The sequence below is a fragment of the Centroberyx gerrardi genome, chromosome 4 (genome assembly GCF_048128805.1).
Source record: "Centroberyx gerrardi isolate f3 chromosome 4, fCenGer3.hap1.cur.20231027, whole genome shotgun sequence".
In the NCBI taxonomy this organism is placed as follows: domain Eukaryota; kingdom Metazoa; phylum Chordata; class Actinopteri; order Beryciformes; family Berycidae; genus Centroberyx; species Centroberyx gerrardi.
The window spans coordinates 24,219,733-24,236,945 of NC_136000.1; the positions used below are offsets into that span (position 1 = coordinate 24,219,733).

Below are 17,213 nucleotides of genomic sequence, written 5' to 3' on the forward strand. Positions count from 1 at the left end.
CCCCGTGAACATTATATTGCCATAAATAGGAAAAGCAATGCATGGAAAAACAAGTATTGTTGAGAACACATGAAAAGAAAAACACGGCAAGATTGCTTTTTACATTTTTTTCTGCTGGATATGCTTTTCAAAAGTCAAAGCAAATTGCAAGGGTTTAACACTGATGGGAAGATGTGGCATCTGTACATGCTTTATGAAGGCAGTAACCTTCTGTGATTATGAATGGGAGAGTGATGCAACTGGCAGCACCAAAGTGCCAATAATCACAGTAAAGAATGTCCTCAAGGATGGATTTATGGCTTTTATGCAAGGTTACAAAGTTAGTCAGTCACTTGAGTAACCTGGTTTTAGGTCAACGTGTCATAACTCTGTTAGAATACCCATTTCTTTCCCCTTTATTAAGAGTAATCTACTGCTCAGTCAGAGAGGGAGTGGGGAGCTGGTGGCTGCATCTTTTCTATGTTCTGTTCTCTGTTCTATGTGTAGGCGAGACACCACAGGTAGACAGGAGCATTCTGTCCGCTTTATTCATGGCAGCAGGGAGACTCAATCGCTGGGTATCAAAGGTGCATGTAAACAGCTTAACCCAAATGAGCCCTTAGCCTGAGTATGGCCAATAGCTGAGTTACTCCATGCATGAAAACATAGTCGGTGACTAGCTCCCTGGTTACAACAAGAGTTGGCATAGCAACCAAAAAAGGCTAAAAAACTGTTATGAGATGAGAGATGATATTAGTTTATACAGTTGCCCCAGCACTAGAATATTTTGTCTTTATATGATTATCGTGTTTATGCATTCATAATGGGCTTAAAAAGTTATTATAATGGCGGTAATGATGCGCTATGTGCAACACTATCATTCTTTGTGGTGAAGGGAGAACAAGTTTTAACTTTAAATGTCTGAAACAAAGATGTAATAAAATGGCAATGCAAAGAAGAGGGACTCTTGCTTTAATGTGCATTTCATTTGATTGATCATTATATAGGAGATATGAGAAAAAAACTATATCTCAACACAAAAAATGTAGTTGCAGCAAAATACTATGTATGATCTTTACCTGTCAATAATAATCATAAATAAAATATGCCAGGTGCACTGGAGCTGCCATCTAAACCAATTAGTGTCTAAGTCTACCGGGAATCCTTTCAGATGCAGAAATTACCTCTAGTGCTCAAAACCATAAAAGCATTCATGGAGGCAATTAGAAGGTTCTCTCTGGTGTGTCTAGAACATAAATACTGTACCCGTGTTTTCTCATGGGACTAAACAAACCGATGCATTCCTTGATAAATGAATGCAGAAAAAGCAATTTTTATAAAGCTTCAGGGAAATATGACTCTGACAGCATTCTATTTTTATCAAGCGTTATATGTTTTTTTTTCTCCCCATCGCTAAACCATTTTTCAAGCTGTCAGAGAGAAAATAAAAATAAATGAAGAAAAGACAAGGGATATATCCAAATCCATCTCATCCTCACTTTTCACATGGCTACACCCATCTCAAACCTTGTATCAATACACTGTCCTTCTACTGTACAGTCGGTGCAGTTCCCGCTGTGTGAATTTCTCACGTGGCCTCTCTCGAACACATTTCTCTCCCGCTGTCACATTCCCATTGATTTCTGTCTACATTTCCATTACACAACGGTAAACTTCATAGGAAACATGAATGTCTTTGCTTAAAGGTGGGATACGTGGTATGCGTTTGGAGATTTGACAGTTCCATTACGGTTGCTAGCTTGCTCATTGACTTGTGTTTTGACAAGAGCGGTCGCCGCATGATCACCACTCACCTCAGCGATGACAACACCATGTAATTCCCTGGTGATGGATACATCTCTTTGTTTCTACACAAAGCCCTGCAGAGTTGATTACAGCACAAAATGCACGGCGGGCCGCGGCCTTGTTCTCATGTGCGAACTTTGTCATCTCTGCTTGTCTGACAATCCCGGATCAATACTCAATCAAAGAGTTCATTGCCTTCAGCAGATCTGCTCCTGCTCTCTGTGGCGGCCCGGCAGCTGAGCCAATGGACGACTTACGGCCCTCTAAAGAGAGATGGGGCCGTGGCAGAGATGAGAGAGAGAGAGAGGAGAGAGAAGAGAGAGCAGGAGGAGTGAGAGATTTTCTGTGTCCATGTACAGTACAACTCAGTTCAAGCACAGCGGGACGGTGCAGTAATTTGGGATAAGTAGAAGCGGTGCAGAGTGGATGGAGCAGCTTGTCTCTAACAGACTTCTTCCACTCGTCCTCCAATCAGTCTGCTGTGCCCATGTCCGTGTCTTAAAGAAAGAAAAGAGGTGCTGTACTTCTACTTTTTTGGAATAATATTATGAAAATGAATCTCTCTCTGAGTTAGTTTGTGGAACAACAGGGAAAAAAGAGAACTCACCCACTCAATTAACCAGCGCAAAATCATTGCAAGTTGGTTTGGGTCAGTCGGGTCGATGATGGTGGTGATAATTATGAGCTAGTTAGGATTTTTATGGTACATTCCTACATGAAATAAAAAAGCTAGCATTTACAGTCCTCATTTCCTTCTTCCTTTGAGATGTCCTTAGTGTAAACAGTCTATAAATACACTTTTCTTTCATTTTCCATTTGCTAAGACTCCACTGTTGCACTAATTATCTGCAATACGCTGCGAGACGCGAGAGTATCAAACAAACACGGTATGTGGCAGCGATAACAGACTCGTAGTAAATCTGTTTTCCAATTCTATGGCCTAGGCTCTCTGGATGTTCTGTTTTTCAAACCGTTCTAAAGTAAGAGCGCTCACCTACCTTCAGCTTTCAGCTTGTGTTGAATAAAATGATGGAGGAGACATTGGCGGTGGTCCCGCATCAACTCAGCTCTACGAGGCTTGATAAAAAAAAAAAAAAAATATCTGGACACATTTCAGAACAGCAAGGCAGAACTCTGGTCTATGCTCTCCTATCATTTCCATTCAAACATGTTGACCTTAGCTAAGATAGGAGCATTATAGGAGCGTTATTCTCTGAGGTTGAGATGCAGTTACTATCTCTGGAGGCGCGGCTTGCCGAATCATGAGCCAGACAGCTGTGATGTTCAGCTAAACGGCAAACGAAACAAAAGTATTGAAACCTCCTGAGCTCGGAGCCGGCCGCTCATTACTCTACATTACACAGAGTAGTGCGGTACAAACCACTCCTACAAAACCAGCGTCTGTCCAATACACCATTATCTCCTCGGGAAGCTTGCTCTTCAGAAACACTTTTCCCTTCAGTAAAGGCCTTTAAGGCTGACTAGCGAGGAGCTGGTACCCGTTATAAAAGGGTTATGGTGTCTGGGAGCGCTCTGGTGAAACAAAGGAGATAATCTAAATTGGAGAACTCGGAGTGCGATGGGGGTTTTGGCGGGGCCAAGGGCTGTCTGGTCCTGTCGGGGAGGCGGGAGAGGAAATGGAGAGATGGGGAGAGATTGGTTTGTCTGGTCGGACTCTCTGAGGGTTTTCAGAGTGAGGCTGAGTGAGAGGAGCAGGTCCCCGCCGACGCAGAGAGGGGGACAGATAATCAAGCCGGAGTTGATGTGGGACTGTGTGTAGGGGCAGAGGAGAATAGAAACTCTTTAATAGATTAGCAGCACTCATGTAGTGGAACGGCCACCAGGGAAGCCAAGAGTTGAGCCATTGTCACACCTTGAAGTCCCAATCCTCTGTACTAGGGATGTTCCCGATGCTCCCAATACCGCATTCAGCAAAGCGGGAATAATGCGTTTGACCCGAACGCTTTTTCCTTCCTGAATTTTTTTTTCAATATTATTCAAATATGTTAATCGCACGCCTACGGCGGAGAAAACGTTCGACTGAAAATAACTTTGCTCTTCCTCAACTTCTCATTGAACTCGGAGGAGGAGGAGGGGGCGGGGTTTATTTGCGCTCCACAGCCAGTCTGCCTGCTTCACACAGATGGAGCCGCAGAGAGAGAGAGAGAGTTGTTTGTTCGAATGCTTTTCTGTTTGCTCCGGGAAGAGTCTATTTGTTTTGATTACTAATTCAGCATTAGTGAGGTCAATTTTTCTCTGTTTCTTGTCCCGGCGGGTCTGATCTGCTCTGCTGATAGACTTTGCGAGGCGGAGTTGGTTTGACTGGCAGTGGATGAAGACTCTCTGTTCTCTGAGTCTGTTCAGTACAGCAGGATGCTGTGTCTCCCCATCGCTCCACACCACTGCTCTTAGAGAAATTTGAGTAGGGGCACAGTATCCAAAGATATAGGCTAATTCAACCCAAGGAAGATTTTGATTTTTGATCCAGTTTCATAAAGCAGTTCAGAGTGAGAATGAGGAAATATCGTTTTTCATAAGTAAAAAAAAAAAATTCAGTTTATAATCACCTCTTTAGTCTTCACCAGTGTTCATTCAGTACATACTAGTATACAATGAGTTGGAGGTGACATATTTTTCCTGTTTATAATTATTTTTGGCAATGATTGTTTATAGTTGTGTTGCTAAAAGGCTAACTTTAACAGTTTACATAACATCGAGGTTGTTGTTTTGTTTTTTTGTTTTTTTCTATTATATCTTTATAAAGCAAACTAGGCTAAATGTAAACAAGTTTAAAGCTTCGATATCGCAAAAATAGCAATGGCAATGGTTACAAGGAAAAAACAAAAAATTTGGGGGACTTTTAATGTTTCAGTCTAAACCACACTCACTTGTGGTTTAAGCCCCGCCTACTTCAGAGTGTAACACAAAAACAAACAATTTGGTTGGTTGAACAGATACAAAAACAAACAGTAGCATCTCCACACAGTCCTACTGTGCACACCTTCATACCACTACAGGTTTGGGGCTGCACATTCCTCTTTCTGGCAAGGACCTAAACTATGAAATTAGGACTGAACTCTCATCTACATAGCACTCATGCATGACAAGGGGAAGAGAGAAAAGAGGGAGGGAGAGAAAAGAGAGTGGCAGAGTGAGAGACAGAGAGAAAGACTGTGTGTGTGTGTGAGAGAGAGAGAGTGATGTTGACGCTATTTAGCTTTGGAATGATGCAGGGAACCACATAAAATCCACATGGGAGCAAAATAATTTACTCCAAACCAAAGAAATGTATTGAAATAAAGTCTTATTCGCATATATTCAGATCAAATCACTATTGAAAATAAGGCCCATTTAGAATGCAATTTTTTCTCTCAGCGGGGTAATGCATATCGCTCCCTATGGTAATTCAGAAGAAGATAGCTCAGTTAAGAAGGCTCAGGAAAATCAATGATGCCTTACTGGGGAACAGAGAACAGAGGCATATAGATGAGTGAATAACCTAGGAGTTTCTCACTGGATTGAAGCCTGCATTTCTATCACCTGGCCATAAGAACTGTTTATCTCATTGCATTCACATCAGAGTTTCAGATAGCCCTTTCAACCACTCATCATTCATCATACAATCTCCAATTTCAAATCTTGTCACCGGCATATCATATAATGAGTCTCGGGTTAGAGGGAACCATGACTGAACATGAGTCACCCAAGAAATTAGAGAAAAAGAAAAAGTTGACCAGGCGGGCCTATTACTGCACTGAACCAAATGGTGTTCATGTATGTACACATCCATATGCAAAAAAAAAAAAAAAAGAAGGAAAACCCAAACTCATTTATCCTGTCAACAATGCCCCAGAGTTAATTGGCCACCAGCCTCAGCAGCTACCTTGAACATTAATTCGCCCGGCTTTCTCCACCTGACAAGCTGATAATGAGGCATTGTGGGACAGTGGGTCACCTGGTGGGGTGTTGGACAGACTGCTCTCCAGCTAACAAAGAGAGAGAGAGAGGGAGGGAGAGGGAGAGAGAGATGGAGGCAGAGAGAGAAAGAGAGAGAGAGACCATAATGGGACAACCGGGCACCATCATGCTACAAATTACCTGCCAGTTTTGGTGTAACCTCTCAGCCCAATCATTATCTCCCCTGAATCAATCTCTCTCTTTCGCTTTACAACCCCACCCGCTCCACCCCCCCCCCCCTCCTGTTTGCACCTTGCACCCCCCAATCCCCCCCCCCCGCACTTTCCCCTGCCTCCACAAACCCTCCTCAAAGGAACCTGCACCAGCAATTAGCTATTGATTTTGTTCACCTCTTATTTCTTTCTGGAGGTTTTTCCGGCACCTGCCGTCGTACGAATGCGGTCGCGTGAAACCGCAGAAGAAGAGCGAACGTGCAGCACGAGAGCCAAGGGACTCCAGAAGGGGAGCGGGGACGGGCCGGAGCAGCGGGACAGAGATCATACTAATGACTGCAACGGAGGCAGTGCTGCAACGGTATGGCGGGTAAAGGTCCGGACAAGTGACCATTAGGTCTAGACGAGTGGTCAATATGAAGAATGTCTGGCCACAATATGAAGTCTGGGACACCTTGGGTGAAATGGGAGGGCAGCTGTGGAGAGAGGGGATGGTGTGAGGAGAGAAACGAGAGGATGAACTATGACCGGTGGACTGCTGCTGATGGATGGTCTGTAAGTGGATGGGAAGACAACATGTAGCTGATATACAGTAGTGCTGGTGATAGATTGTGTGTGTGTGTGTGTGTGTGTGTGTGTGTGTTTGTGTCCCGCCTAGAGGCATGTGATGCATGTATCCTGCCTGTGTGTGTGTGTGTGTGTGTGTGCCTGTGCATTAGAGCAGAGAGCAGAGCAGAACAGCAGACCAGACCCATCCCTCTCCCTTCACAGCAGGAGCCCGGGCCTTAATTACTTCTGATATAAACACAAATTAGTCTGGAACACAAACAGAGACACAACTATGAGTAATATCTTCATTTATACCCCATCATGTCCAATTACACAAGATATATCTCCAGAATGCTAGATTTAACTAGTCTGCATGGCGTTGGCAGAGGAAAGATAACCATAAATTACCAATAACATGACATTCTCAACACAGTAATTTTCCACAAGCACAGCATTTTCTTCCTGAATGTTAGATTATACAATTTGCTCTGTGCAATTCCACTGACCCATACATTACTTGCAGTAATGTCATTGTTTTGTTGACGACGCCATATTGAATCCCGAACTGACCCCCAAAACAAACGTTCAGTTAGTAAGGGAGCGTACCTATCATCTCTATTTTATCAATCAACGCACTTGACTTACCAAGCACCAATTTAAATGCCTATCATATGTTGTGCTGTCGGTTGTAATAATCGTGTCGGAATGGAGCGGGGGAAATTTCATCATCTGTCCACCGGTAAAGAGAGACATACAAAGTACCAGCAATTTGTAAAGGTAATGTTATCTTACCGGTAATAAGGAATAACTTTTTTCTCTTGACGATGAAGTACTTTTGGATAGTTCACCCACGCTGAAGTGAAATACCGAAATGCATCAGGCTACTTTTGTACGCCTAATGAAGCTTTGTGTTAGTTCAAGTCATGCGCGCCACATCAGCTGATCCAAACAAACACCAATCACGTTCGGCACAAACAAGGCGGTCCATTTAATCTGCCAGCTCCTCATTCATCCCTGCAGTTCATACCTGCCACTGTGCTGCTTTCTCCCTCCACCACCCCAGCCTACTTCTGTCTGGCTCCTTATTAATCAAATACACTTAAGATGGAATGTTTCTGTAGGCTTGTCTCATAAAATTATGTATATTCCATATCTCAGTGGTACTCTGTTCTGTCACCCCTGGGGGCTTTGACTGAATCTTTAGCATGCTGCTTGGATTCATACAGGGAGCATCTAGAGAGCAGAACCTGCACCGCCAAATACAACTGTATAACCATTCATACAATAACGGTTTGGAGTGTTCCGGACTGAAAAGAGTTTCACCGGAATAGAGAGACAGGGTTGTGTATTCAGGGTTGTGAATAAGATACTGTACATGTTATATCATGAAATTACAGATCAGGGAGTTCATCTGCAATGTTAGCGGTACCAGCAATGTTGATGGCAGAGTAAGGGTCACATCTTCCGAGGACTTCAATTTTTTAAAAGTACCTTTCTTTTTCCACCCAAGCCATTTGAGACATTTACTTATTCATGGTCACTTGGTGTATAGTCTGTGGTTACAATAGAACAGTTTTCTGGGCAGTGTCAGCAAAACACTGGCATCACTGCAAATCATGGATACATGCTATATAAAGAAATTCTTGCCCAAAGTTGGTTTGAAAAAGTTATGTTACTGTTTAAAAAACAGAAAACCTCCAGTGAAGTGGGGCAAAAGCAGGTAAGTCAATATATAAATATAAAGTCGGGAAGACAGCGAGAAGATGGAAAGAATAGCAAAACAGCAAATATGGGGGGAGGAGGGAGACGGAGGGAGGAGAGGAGAGGGGAGTAGGTTGGTATGTACACACAGCCCCGGGGAGAGAAAAGAGAAGGGGAGAGATAAAGAGGAATAGAAAAAAGGAAGAGTGGAGGAGTAAACAGAGAGGGAGGAGAGGGCTTGCCAGGAGACTCGGGCTTTGGCTGCCTTTGTTATCAGTTTGCACAGAAATGTCAGAGCACTGTGACATTCTCCCCTACAGCTTCCCCTGCTGCCCAGCCACTGCTGTGTGACACACACACCATGCTGCTAGAGCTGGCACGCATACACACACACACACACACACACACACACGTTCACTTATGCATTCACTCACTTGCTCACTCACACACACACAGACGCACAAACACGGGAGGACAGGCACACACATTCACTTATGCACTCACTTATTCACTCACTCACGCACGCACACACGGGAGCACATGCACACACATTCACTTACACACACACACACACATGCTTGGGAACTACAACATACAAAAGCACAGGAATCCATTTCTCCACTGCAACAGAAACAAACAGCGAGCCACACACCCTGCACAGTACAAACGGCCCCTCTCCTCTAATTCCCTTGCTAGTTCTCGGAGCTTGCTTGAGGCGATGGCATTACGTTTTGAACTCGAAAAAAGTGACAAGAAACGGGTAAAAATGCGTAAATTAAGGGGTGAATGCTTAACGGTGGCCTTGCATCTATTTATCAAGTTCAAACAGAAGCGCACGCAGAGTAAGCGGAGACGCAACAACCACCATCACCATCACAAAACACACACCACACACACACACACACACACACACACCGCCTCTGTAGCTACTCCACTATTCTGACTCCTATTGCTGAGCATATGGATGAACCCAACTGAATTCTGAGTTCACGAGGTCAACCTATGAACCCGGTTATGCGATGGGTCAACTTCCCTTAAGGCCCTGATTAAAAAGTATGGTGGTTCAGAGGTCAGAGGTCAGGTATGAGGACTAAAGGGTATAAAACCTGTTTCCCTCCGGCTCCATACAGTAACAACGTCCAATCACCATTTGACCTCCAACCTCCCAGTTAAGGTTTGGACACCCATTTAACATAATCAGTGGGAGGTTGGGAGAGAGGGGGTGGGGGGGTCAAATAGTCACTGTAGGCTATCTATCTATCTATCTATCTATCTAAAACAGATTTTGTTGCCATTTAAGGGGCCGCATCAAGCAAAATTGAACACTTTTAAAATCTACAATCCTTTTAGTCAGCCTCAGCTACCCTAACCAGTACATAATTATTTTGTCAGAGAACTTTGGGGACCCATTTTTCCTTCTCTGTGAGCCACACTTTCTTTGGGGGAAACAAAATAATAACACACACAAAAACAAAAACAAAAACACTTTAATGTGCAGCTGAGAGTTTATGGGACAGCATCTTTTTGGTTTGTTGACTACTTCACCACCAAACCAATAAAAACTCTTGTAGAGACATTTACAAGGGGTCAATAGTCATTTATCATTAATCCTGCACAACATCTCACAATTTTCTGACATCTTTGAAAAACATTTTAGCTCATAATTGAGAATGAGAGTTCTATTATTTGCAAATGAACTGAATGTTAAATTTCTCTCTTCTTCTCTTTTGTTTGTTTGTGTGTTTTTAGGTTACTGTTAGGTTTGGTTTCTATTTGGAAATGCATTGGCCTGGAAGCCTGCGGGGAAAAGCTGTGAGGTTGTTGAATGTAATTTGAATGATTGATTTATTAATTGATTGAGCACTGAGGTCGGACTGACAGGCTGGCTAAGTAGACTATTTAGTGTACGGATTTGCAGAGATATGCAAAGAAATCAAACAGTCTTCAGTACTACATTCTTCATCTTATCTCTGAGCTCAATTGGATCTGGCATCCATGGCAACGAAAGCAGCAAGGAGCTGTCAGATCAAGCCAGACTGAAAATAAAATCAAACTTCAGTTCATTTTATTTTGTTCAGTTTGGTTTATTCAAGCAGGCTATAATCCACTCATGAAATAGCAGTTTACAGGGAGCTCGGGGGAACAAAAGGATTTCCTTAGAGTCTCCAAGATATATATATATTAAAAAAAAAAAAGAAAACAGTATCATGTAATTGCATATAAAACAAAATCTGCCTCAATTCTATCTAGCCAAGTCACAAGAGGGCCTCCGGTGGATGATATCAGATCTAAACCAGTAATGTAAAATGAGTTTTTTGAAAATGTAATGGTGCTGAGTGTGCAGAAGTCAGAGTTAACTTGTCTAGTAAACAGAGTCGGGGCTAAAAGCTACTCTGATGATTCATGTGTTTTGGGAGGCCTGGACCTCACTGGGGCCGAACCAATAAGAGACTAACCTGCCGGGGATTTGTCATATCTCTGATTCACGCCCAGTGTGCTGATTTGCTCACTGCTAGACATGCATACGATAAAGATGGACACACACATGTAAGTACACACACACACACACACGCTGCTTTACAGTCAAATTAATGGAAATCATTCCGGCCCTATGACTGCGGGCCCAGAATGTGCTTTTAGTTTGACTACATTAGTTTAACAACATTCAACTATGGGAGTTGTCAGCCTATTATCTTGTTTTGTATACCCGGTAACGACATTTTGTTGCTTACCTAATATACCATCGCATAAGCAATGCCTGCATTAGCAATTCATAACACAAGGTCAGCATGAAGTTGACAACTGCTCAAAATGTCTCTATGGGAAGCAATGCTGTAACAAGCTGCTGCAGTCCAAAATAATGATAAGGTGTTGCCTGCTAACTGTAGGTGTGTGACAGTGTGTATGTGTGCTCCCACAGACGCATGCATGTGCCCCAGTGTATAAAAATGCTCGCCTACTTGTGTGTGTGTGTGTGTGTGAGAGTGTGTGTGTGTCATGCCTCTGCCTGCCAGCGGACTGATCCCTCTTATCTGCGGAGCTCTGTTGGTGATTGAGGTTTATGTCTGTTTGCTTTATGTGCTAATGATGTGAGCACAAACAGAGTGAGGACTATGATAGGATCTGCACTGCATGGGCTTTTGTTTCTCCCCATTTGTCAAATATATACAGGCAGGCACATCATGTATATTGAATGGATGCAGAATGAACACTTGCATGTAAAGGAGTTAGTGTTGGTGCATTCCACCTGCAATCACACACACACACACCCACTACTGACCATCTGACTGGCAACTATGGCAAAGGCATAACTAATGTATTCCTCCAATGCAATTTGAACAGTATTTTTGCCTCTGTGACACCTGGAAGACTGGTAAACTTAGGGCCTTTTTGACTTTGGGCCCAGGAGCCTTGGTAATATATTTTATTATAAATGAGATGTCTGGTAAATTCCTAGAACCCTTACGATGCTAGCTGATGTCGTACATGCGTTGGTTGTTTCACTTTAAATACAGTATATATTGTGTGTGGAATTTGATTTCCTTCTGGCAGAGAATGTCAAAGGCAAAGAAACAAAAATGAAAGAATACAGACTTCTTACCACATCATTTCTAAGGCATGTACACAAATAATTACACACACACACACACACACACACACACACACACACACACAATGAAACCTGTGTAAAGGCTGCAGTACACTAACATAGTTTAACTTTGTGTATACCCGCTGTGGCTTTGTGTTGCTCGTTTATTTACACTCCACACATAAAGATTAAAGAGGTAACGTGCAATCTGGAGATAGCGGAGAACAACAACCATCGCTGCGGAGAAAGCTCTGCAAAGGCAACTGAGGGAATATGAGCGGTTAGAAGCTGCTGGACCGGTCACAAATATCCACTAACAAACACAGCGAGAAATTACTCTTTTTGAAAGAGCTGACCACGAGACGGTAGCGTGGTGCGAACAAAGGCACTGAACTGGAAAAGGGAACAGAGAGACGCTTTGCCACAAAGCAACGCCAGCGATCGTGTGATATTTCAGACCGACTGTAGGCGATCATGCACTGGGGGCTGGTGTGCGAAGGATTCATTTAGTCCAAAGCCAATGCGGTGCTGTGTTTTTCTGTCTGTGAGAAGAAGTATACCGCGGCCTGAAGATATAATGTAGGTGAGGAGAGCTGCTATAAGTCCCGCTGCAAGGAGGGAATGTAATACAGTGGCACGAGCAAGTGCAGGTCTCCCACACACACACACACACACACAGTGAACAGATAAGGAAATGTGTTCTGTTGGCACAAGCCTCGGACACCCAGGGCTCACCCTCACTGTGTCTCTGTCTCACTGACTTTCTCATTTCTTTAGACCACAGAGGGAGGGAGGCGTTAGGCCAATATATATGCACTGTCTCTGAATAACCAGCTTTCTCACCAAGTTGCTAGACATCAATGCCAACAACAGTAAAAGCTTGAGAGCATCAGATAGAGAGCACAAAAAGATTCTTTGCCTTTCTCTGGTTTTATTAGAAAAGGCATGTGCAATGTCTGTGGACCACCCTACTAGACTAGTCAATGCCTAAATACCTTTTTAAAGAATTCTGAGATTTAACACAGCACATCCTTTTCTGTCACAATAGTGGAATCCAAATGCGTTATTGACTTTATCGCTGCAATTACATAAACAAACCAGCCAGCTCAGCCCGTGAATGCAGATGCCGTCAATGCAATGATGCCTAGCTTCAGATTGGCTGATGTCTGACAGGTAGTAATCATAGCGTATGCAACACTGCTGTCCAATTATATCCACCAAAAGCACAGTTCTCTGTTCCAGCCCTAGAACAGCGCCACCTACCTGTAGGAGATCCCTCGAGCACCTCTCCCGAGTAGCGCGTCTCTTTGAAGATGGGCCGGTTGTCGTTCTGGTCGATGACGATGACCACTAATATGGCTGGTCCTTCAACCAGGTTCCCACCCAGGTCTGTGGTTGAAACTTCCAGCTATGTGGACAGAAGAGAGAAAGGAGTCTATTGTCAACAACATGGTGTTTTGGGAGATTTTTCAATTACAGGGTTTATACAAGGTATTCCCCAAGTCATTTTAGAATCAGTAACTTTATTTACCATGTTGAACATGCATTCCTAGGAGAAATCTTACTTAAAAAACAGAAAACATGTTACTGGAATAGGCTGGCCCTAATTCCGTTCTGTTCTGCTCCAAAGACAAGACTCTAATGAAAAGATGGCCACAGTTAAAACCGAACATTATCTTCCCTACAAACGTCACTCTCTTTTTATCTCCTCCAAAAAAAAAAAGACAGTGGCGCTTGAGAGCAGAGTTTTCAACATTTGTCTAAAGACGGACTGAACACAGTGGCAATTATTCTGCCTTTTGTTGCCAGCGGTTGGCAATTACCCCGGACTACAGTGAGCGAAGCACTTGCTCCTGAATGGCTGGAGCAAGGCAGTGAAGCCGACCTCCTACTTTGTCGGTTGGAGGGAGAGGGACAATGAGAGGGAAAATTAACTCCTGGATGCAAAGCTCCACTCTAAGCACCTTAACAGTCAAGGTCAAATACCAATTGGGGTATAAGTTGAACAATGACCATGTAATCACTCAACCTCAAACATCTATACTGTAGAAATATCTGTATTCATTTGATTGACTGGTGGGAAAGAACAACTTTTCACTTTGTTTGGGTTATTTTTGCAGGGTTACGTCTATACTAACTCCCTCCCTCCCTCCTTTCCCTGTATTCTGCCCTTTGTTCCTTCAATAGGCCTAACTTCTTACTTTTCTTCCCCATACTTACCAACTCACATGCTTGCATGCGTACGTCTCTATCTTTTGTGTGTGTGTGTGTGTGTGCGTAGTGAAATAGATCCTTCACCGAAAATGAAATAAATAAACAAACAAATAAACAGATAAACCCTTTCAGCCGAGCCTGTTAAGCTTTCTTATTCGACTCATCTCATCCTCCTCCTCTCCTCCACCGCCGGGCCCCTCCACAGGCCCACATCACATATTCATGCGCTCTGCTTCTCCTTACTCTGCAGTATTGCTAGTCATCCCCTCAGTTCACCTGGGGGACCGTGCCAGCTTAGCGGAGTACAGTTGAAATATGCATAGTATCCACGCGGCAGTCCTCTGCCTGTGACATAAACAAGCAGCTATTAATCTGGGGAGGGACAACCCTGGCCTGTTTAGTCAACCCAGCAAGAGGCCCGTGGCTCTTTCTCTGCCCCGCAGGCACTTAAAGGCACTCTACCTGTCTGACACTTGAACGAGAAAAATCAGCAGGCTTGAAGATGGGCTCCACCCTGGACCAGAGAGGGTGAAGACGTATTCAGAATTGTGTGTTTTCAGGTTTACAGTAGGCTTGATTGTGCACTGTCTGTCTCTAGGCATCGAGTTGGAGACGCTTATAGGTGCTACATGTAGCATTATAACACATCAATATGTCATTGTCGAATTAAATGTGATGTGAAAAAAACAAATGAGACCATGGTTGAGATGATTGGTAGCCTCTATCTCATGCCAGTGGCTTTGTCAGTGGTAGTTAGTGTTAGTGCCGCATTTCCCATAAACCCTGTTGCTTCCTGACGATATTGCTTCTTGCATGTGTTTACTTTTTGGCTTTACCGAAGACGATAAACATGCTGGAAGTGAGATTTCCATAGGCCGCTCACGCGTTCCGCCATCTGCCGTCGCGAGAAACTCTGAAATCTTTAGCTCCACTTGCACTGGAGGAACAGCGGTCTGCATTCTGTTTTCTGGTGAAGAGTAATCCTGTAAAATCCGACCCGGTGGCGCACAATGTAAAACGCGGCGTAGAGGCTGACAATCTTCCCAGCGATGGCGTCCTTTGTTTACTGTAATTATAGCCCTGTCTCAAAAATGTATTGATGTTGAAATGCTACATGTAGCACCTTTATGCACAATGAGGGAATACAAGGACGAGGATAATTAACAGACCTACTGTGGCTGAAGCGGCTGCGTGTGGACACCTGCTCCTCAGACTGCGAGTGAATGTGCACATAATGAGGTTTGGATGCTGCCAGCGCTCATTGTCACAGAATCAGGATCAATTTTGGTATATTGTAAGTGTGTGTGCCTCCGGACCGGCAGAAACCCTATCTGCTGATGATATTATATGCTATGAAGTCAGCGATCTATATCCTATAAAGCCACCATAAGTAATGGCATTACCTCCACTTCAATCTTAATCTAAAATGGCCAGCTAACGAGATCCCCTCACTTCCTTTATTAGCACTAGAGCGAGGGCGGAGAGATTCATCAGAGAGAGAAGGAGAGAGAGAGGGAGAGAGTCCTCGTTCATCCACGGCGCCACATTACCAGCCTCTCCTCTTCCTATCAGTAATGCATGACATCACGCTACCTCTCTATCACACGGGTCATCCCACTCCGCTCCCACTGTCTCTCCCCTCCGTCTTCCTCTCCCTTTGTCCTCCCTATCCCTCCATCTCCGCGGTGCCCGGAGCATATGGTGTAATGGCAGTAATGGCACACATGCAGCTGAACCGAGCGTTTCAGGTGTTAGGGGCCTAATGGTTTCATACATCATCTCGTCCTCCTTTCCCCGCGCTCTCCCTCTCTTTCTCTCTCCCTCTCTCTCTCTCTGCCTTGAGAATATACCATGGGAGGATTTTCGTGAGAGGGACCATTTCCCCTCTGTCTCCATACTGTAGAAGTGCTGACTCTCAACTAATGGTGTTCCCAATCCAACATGGATTTTACAACCTCTGCACTGAGCACCTCCGAGACACACACACACACACACACAAAAAGGGCCTACAGGCACATACATGCAAAATAATCATCGTCTTATCCCAACTAGCATATGTATTCATGGCTCGACACACACACTGACACACACACACACATACTCTCTTTTCTTCTCAGCATGTCTGAGCTGTAATGATAGCGGTGAGGTGCCTAACATTTGATCATTTAAATGGGGAACCACACCAACAACACAGCCATAACCCCTGTTTGGCAGACGGGGAATACAGATTACACAAAATCAAACGCACATCGTCTCTTTGATTTGCATGTCTTTCTCTCCGAGCCATCGAACATGCAAACATCCCCGTTGCTTTCACATCCATTTCTTTTTTTTTTGAGGGGTGGAAATGTGGGGGGCATTTTGTCGCATCTTTCTTTCTTTCTTTCTCTCTGCGTTACCTTTCATGAGCACACCATACATTTCAAAACGGGATCCTGATCCCACTTAGCTCCGCACTTTGTTGTCACTGATCCAAACAGACAGAAAAGCAAGACCGGAATCGCGCCTGAAGTATGCGAGCCGTGATAAATTATTCATTATTATAGATGTATTTTTCATACCTCCTCTGAAAATCCTAATCTTTTACTGAGGAAATTATTTCTCCGCAGACAGCCTTTATGTGAAATAGTGAGTTTGATTAAACAATTGTTCTTGGAACAATGGGAATATTCATCAAAAAGTGTTCGGCTAAAACAAGGTACCTTTTGAGAAACACTTATCTCGGCACTGCTAATAGGTTCTAATGAACTCGGGTCTTTTATTTTTGCTTTTTGTTATTAAACATGCGATAATAAATCCTCTGTGGTTGGATGCTTGTGCATACTCTCACCTTTGCACCCTTTCTCCCCTCTTGGCGAGTTATGAAAGACTGCAGAGAGAATATGTATGTGTGTGTGTGTGTGACAGAGAGAGAAATATAAAGGGAGAGAAAGAATGTGCATGCATGTTTGTGTGTGTATATACTGTATGAGTGCATTGTTTATTAGTATGTGCATATGGGAGTATGTGAAATAAGATCTACTGAGACCCAATCAGCCTCTAGCATGTAGCATGTATAAGTTATACTGCACACACTGTACACACCATCACCATCAGTCACTTCTGCCTCCGAGGAACTGCAAACCCCTGAGAGCCAAACTGTCCAAGTTAATTGAAGGAGAATTCTACTCTAAAATGAGAAAGTAGTATCTAAAAAATATGTACATATATATATACAGTATATCTGTTGTCCAGATGTATGTATG

General features: G+C 43.6%; 1 protein-coding gene across 1 annotated transcript in view; it reads right to left on the reverse strand.

The window, feature by feature from the left end:
• cdh13 (cadherin 13, H-cadherin (heart)) overlaps positions 1-17,213 on the reverse strand; it is a 221,948-nt gene that overhangs the window by 147,678 nt on the left and 57,057 nt on the right. The window contains exon 7 of the mRNA XM_078283279.1: positions 13,018-13,162. Within this exon, the coding sequence (XP_078139405.1) occupies positions 13,018-13,162 (145 nt within the window). The remainder of the gene's footprint in view (positions 1-13,017; positions 13,163-17,213) is intronic.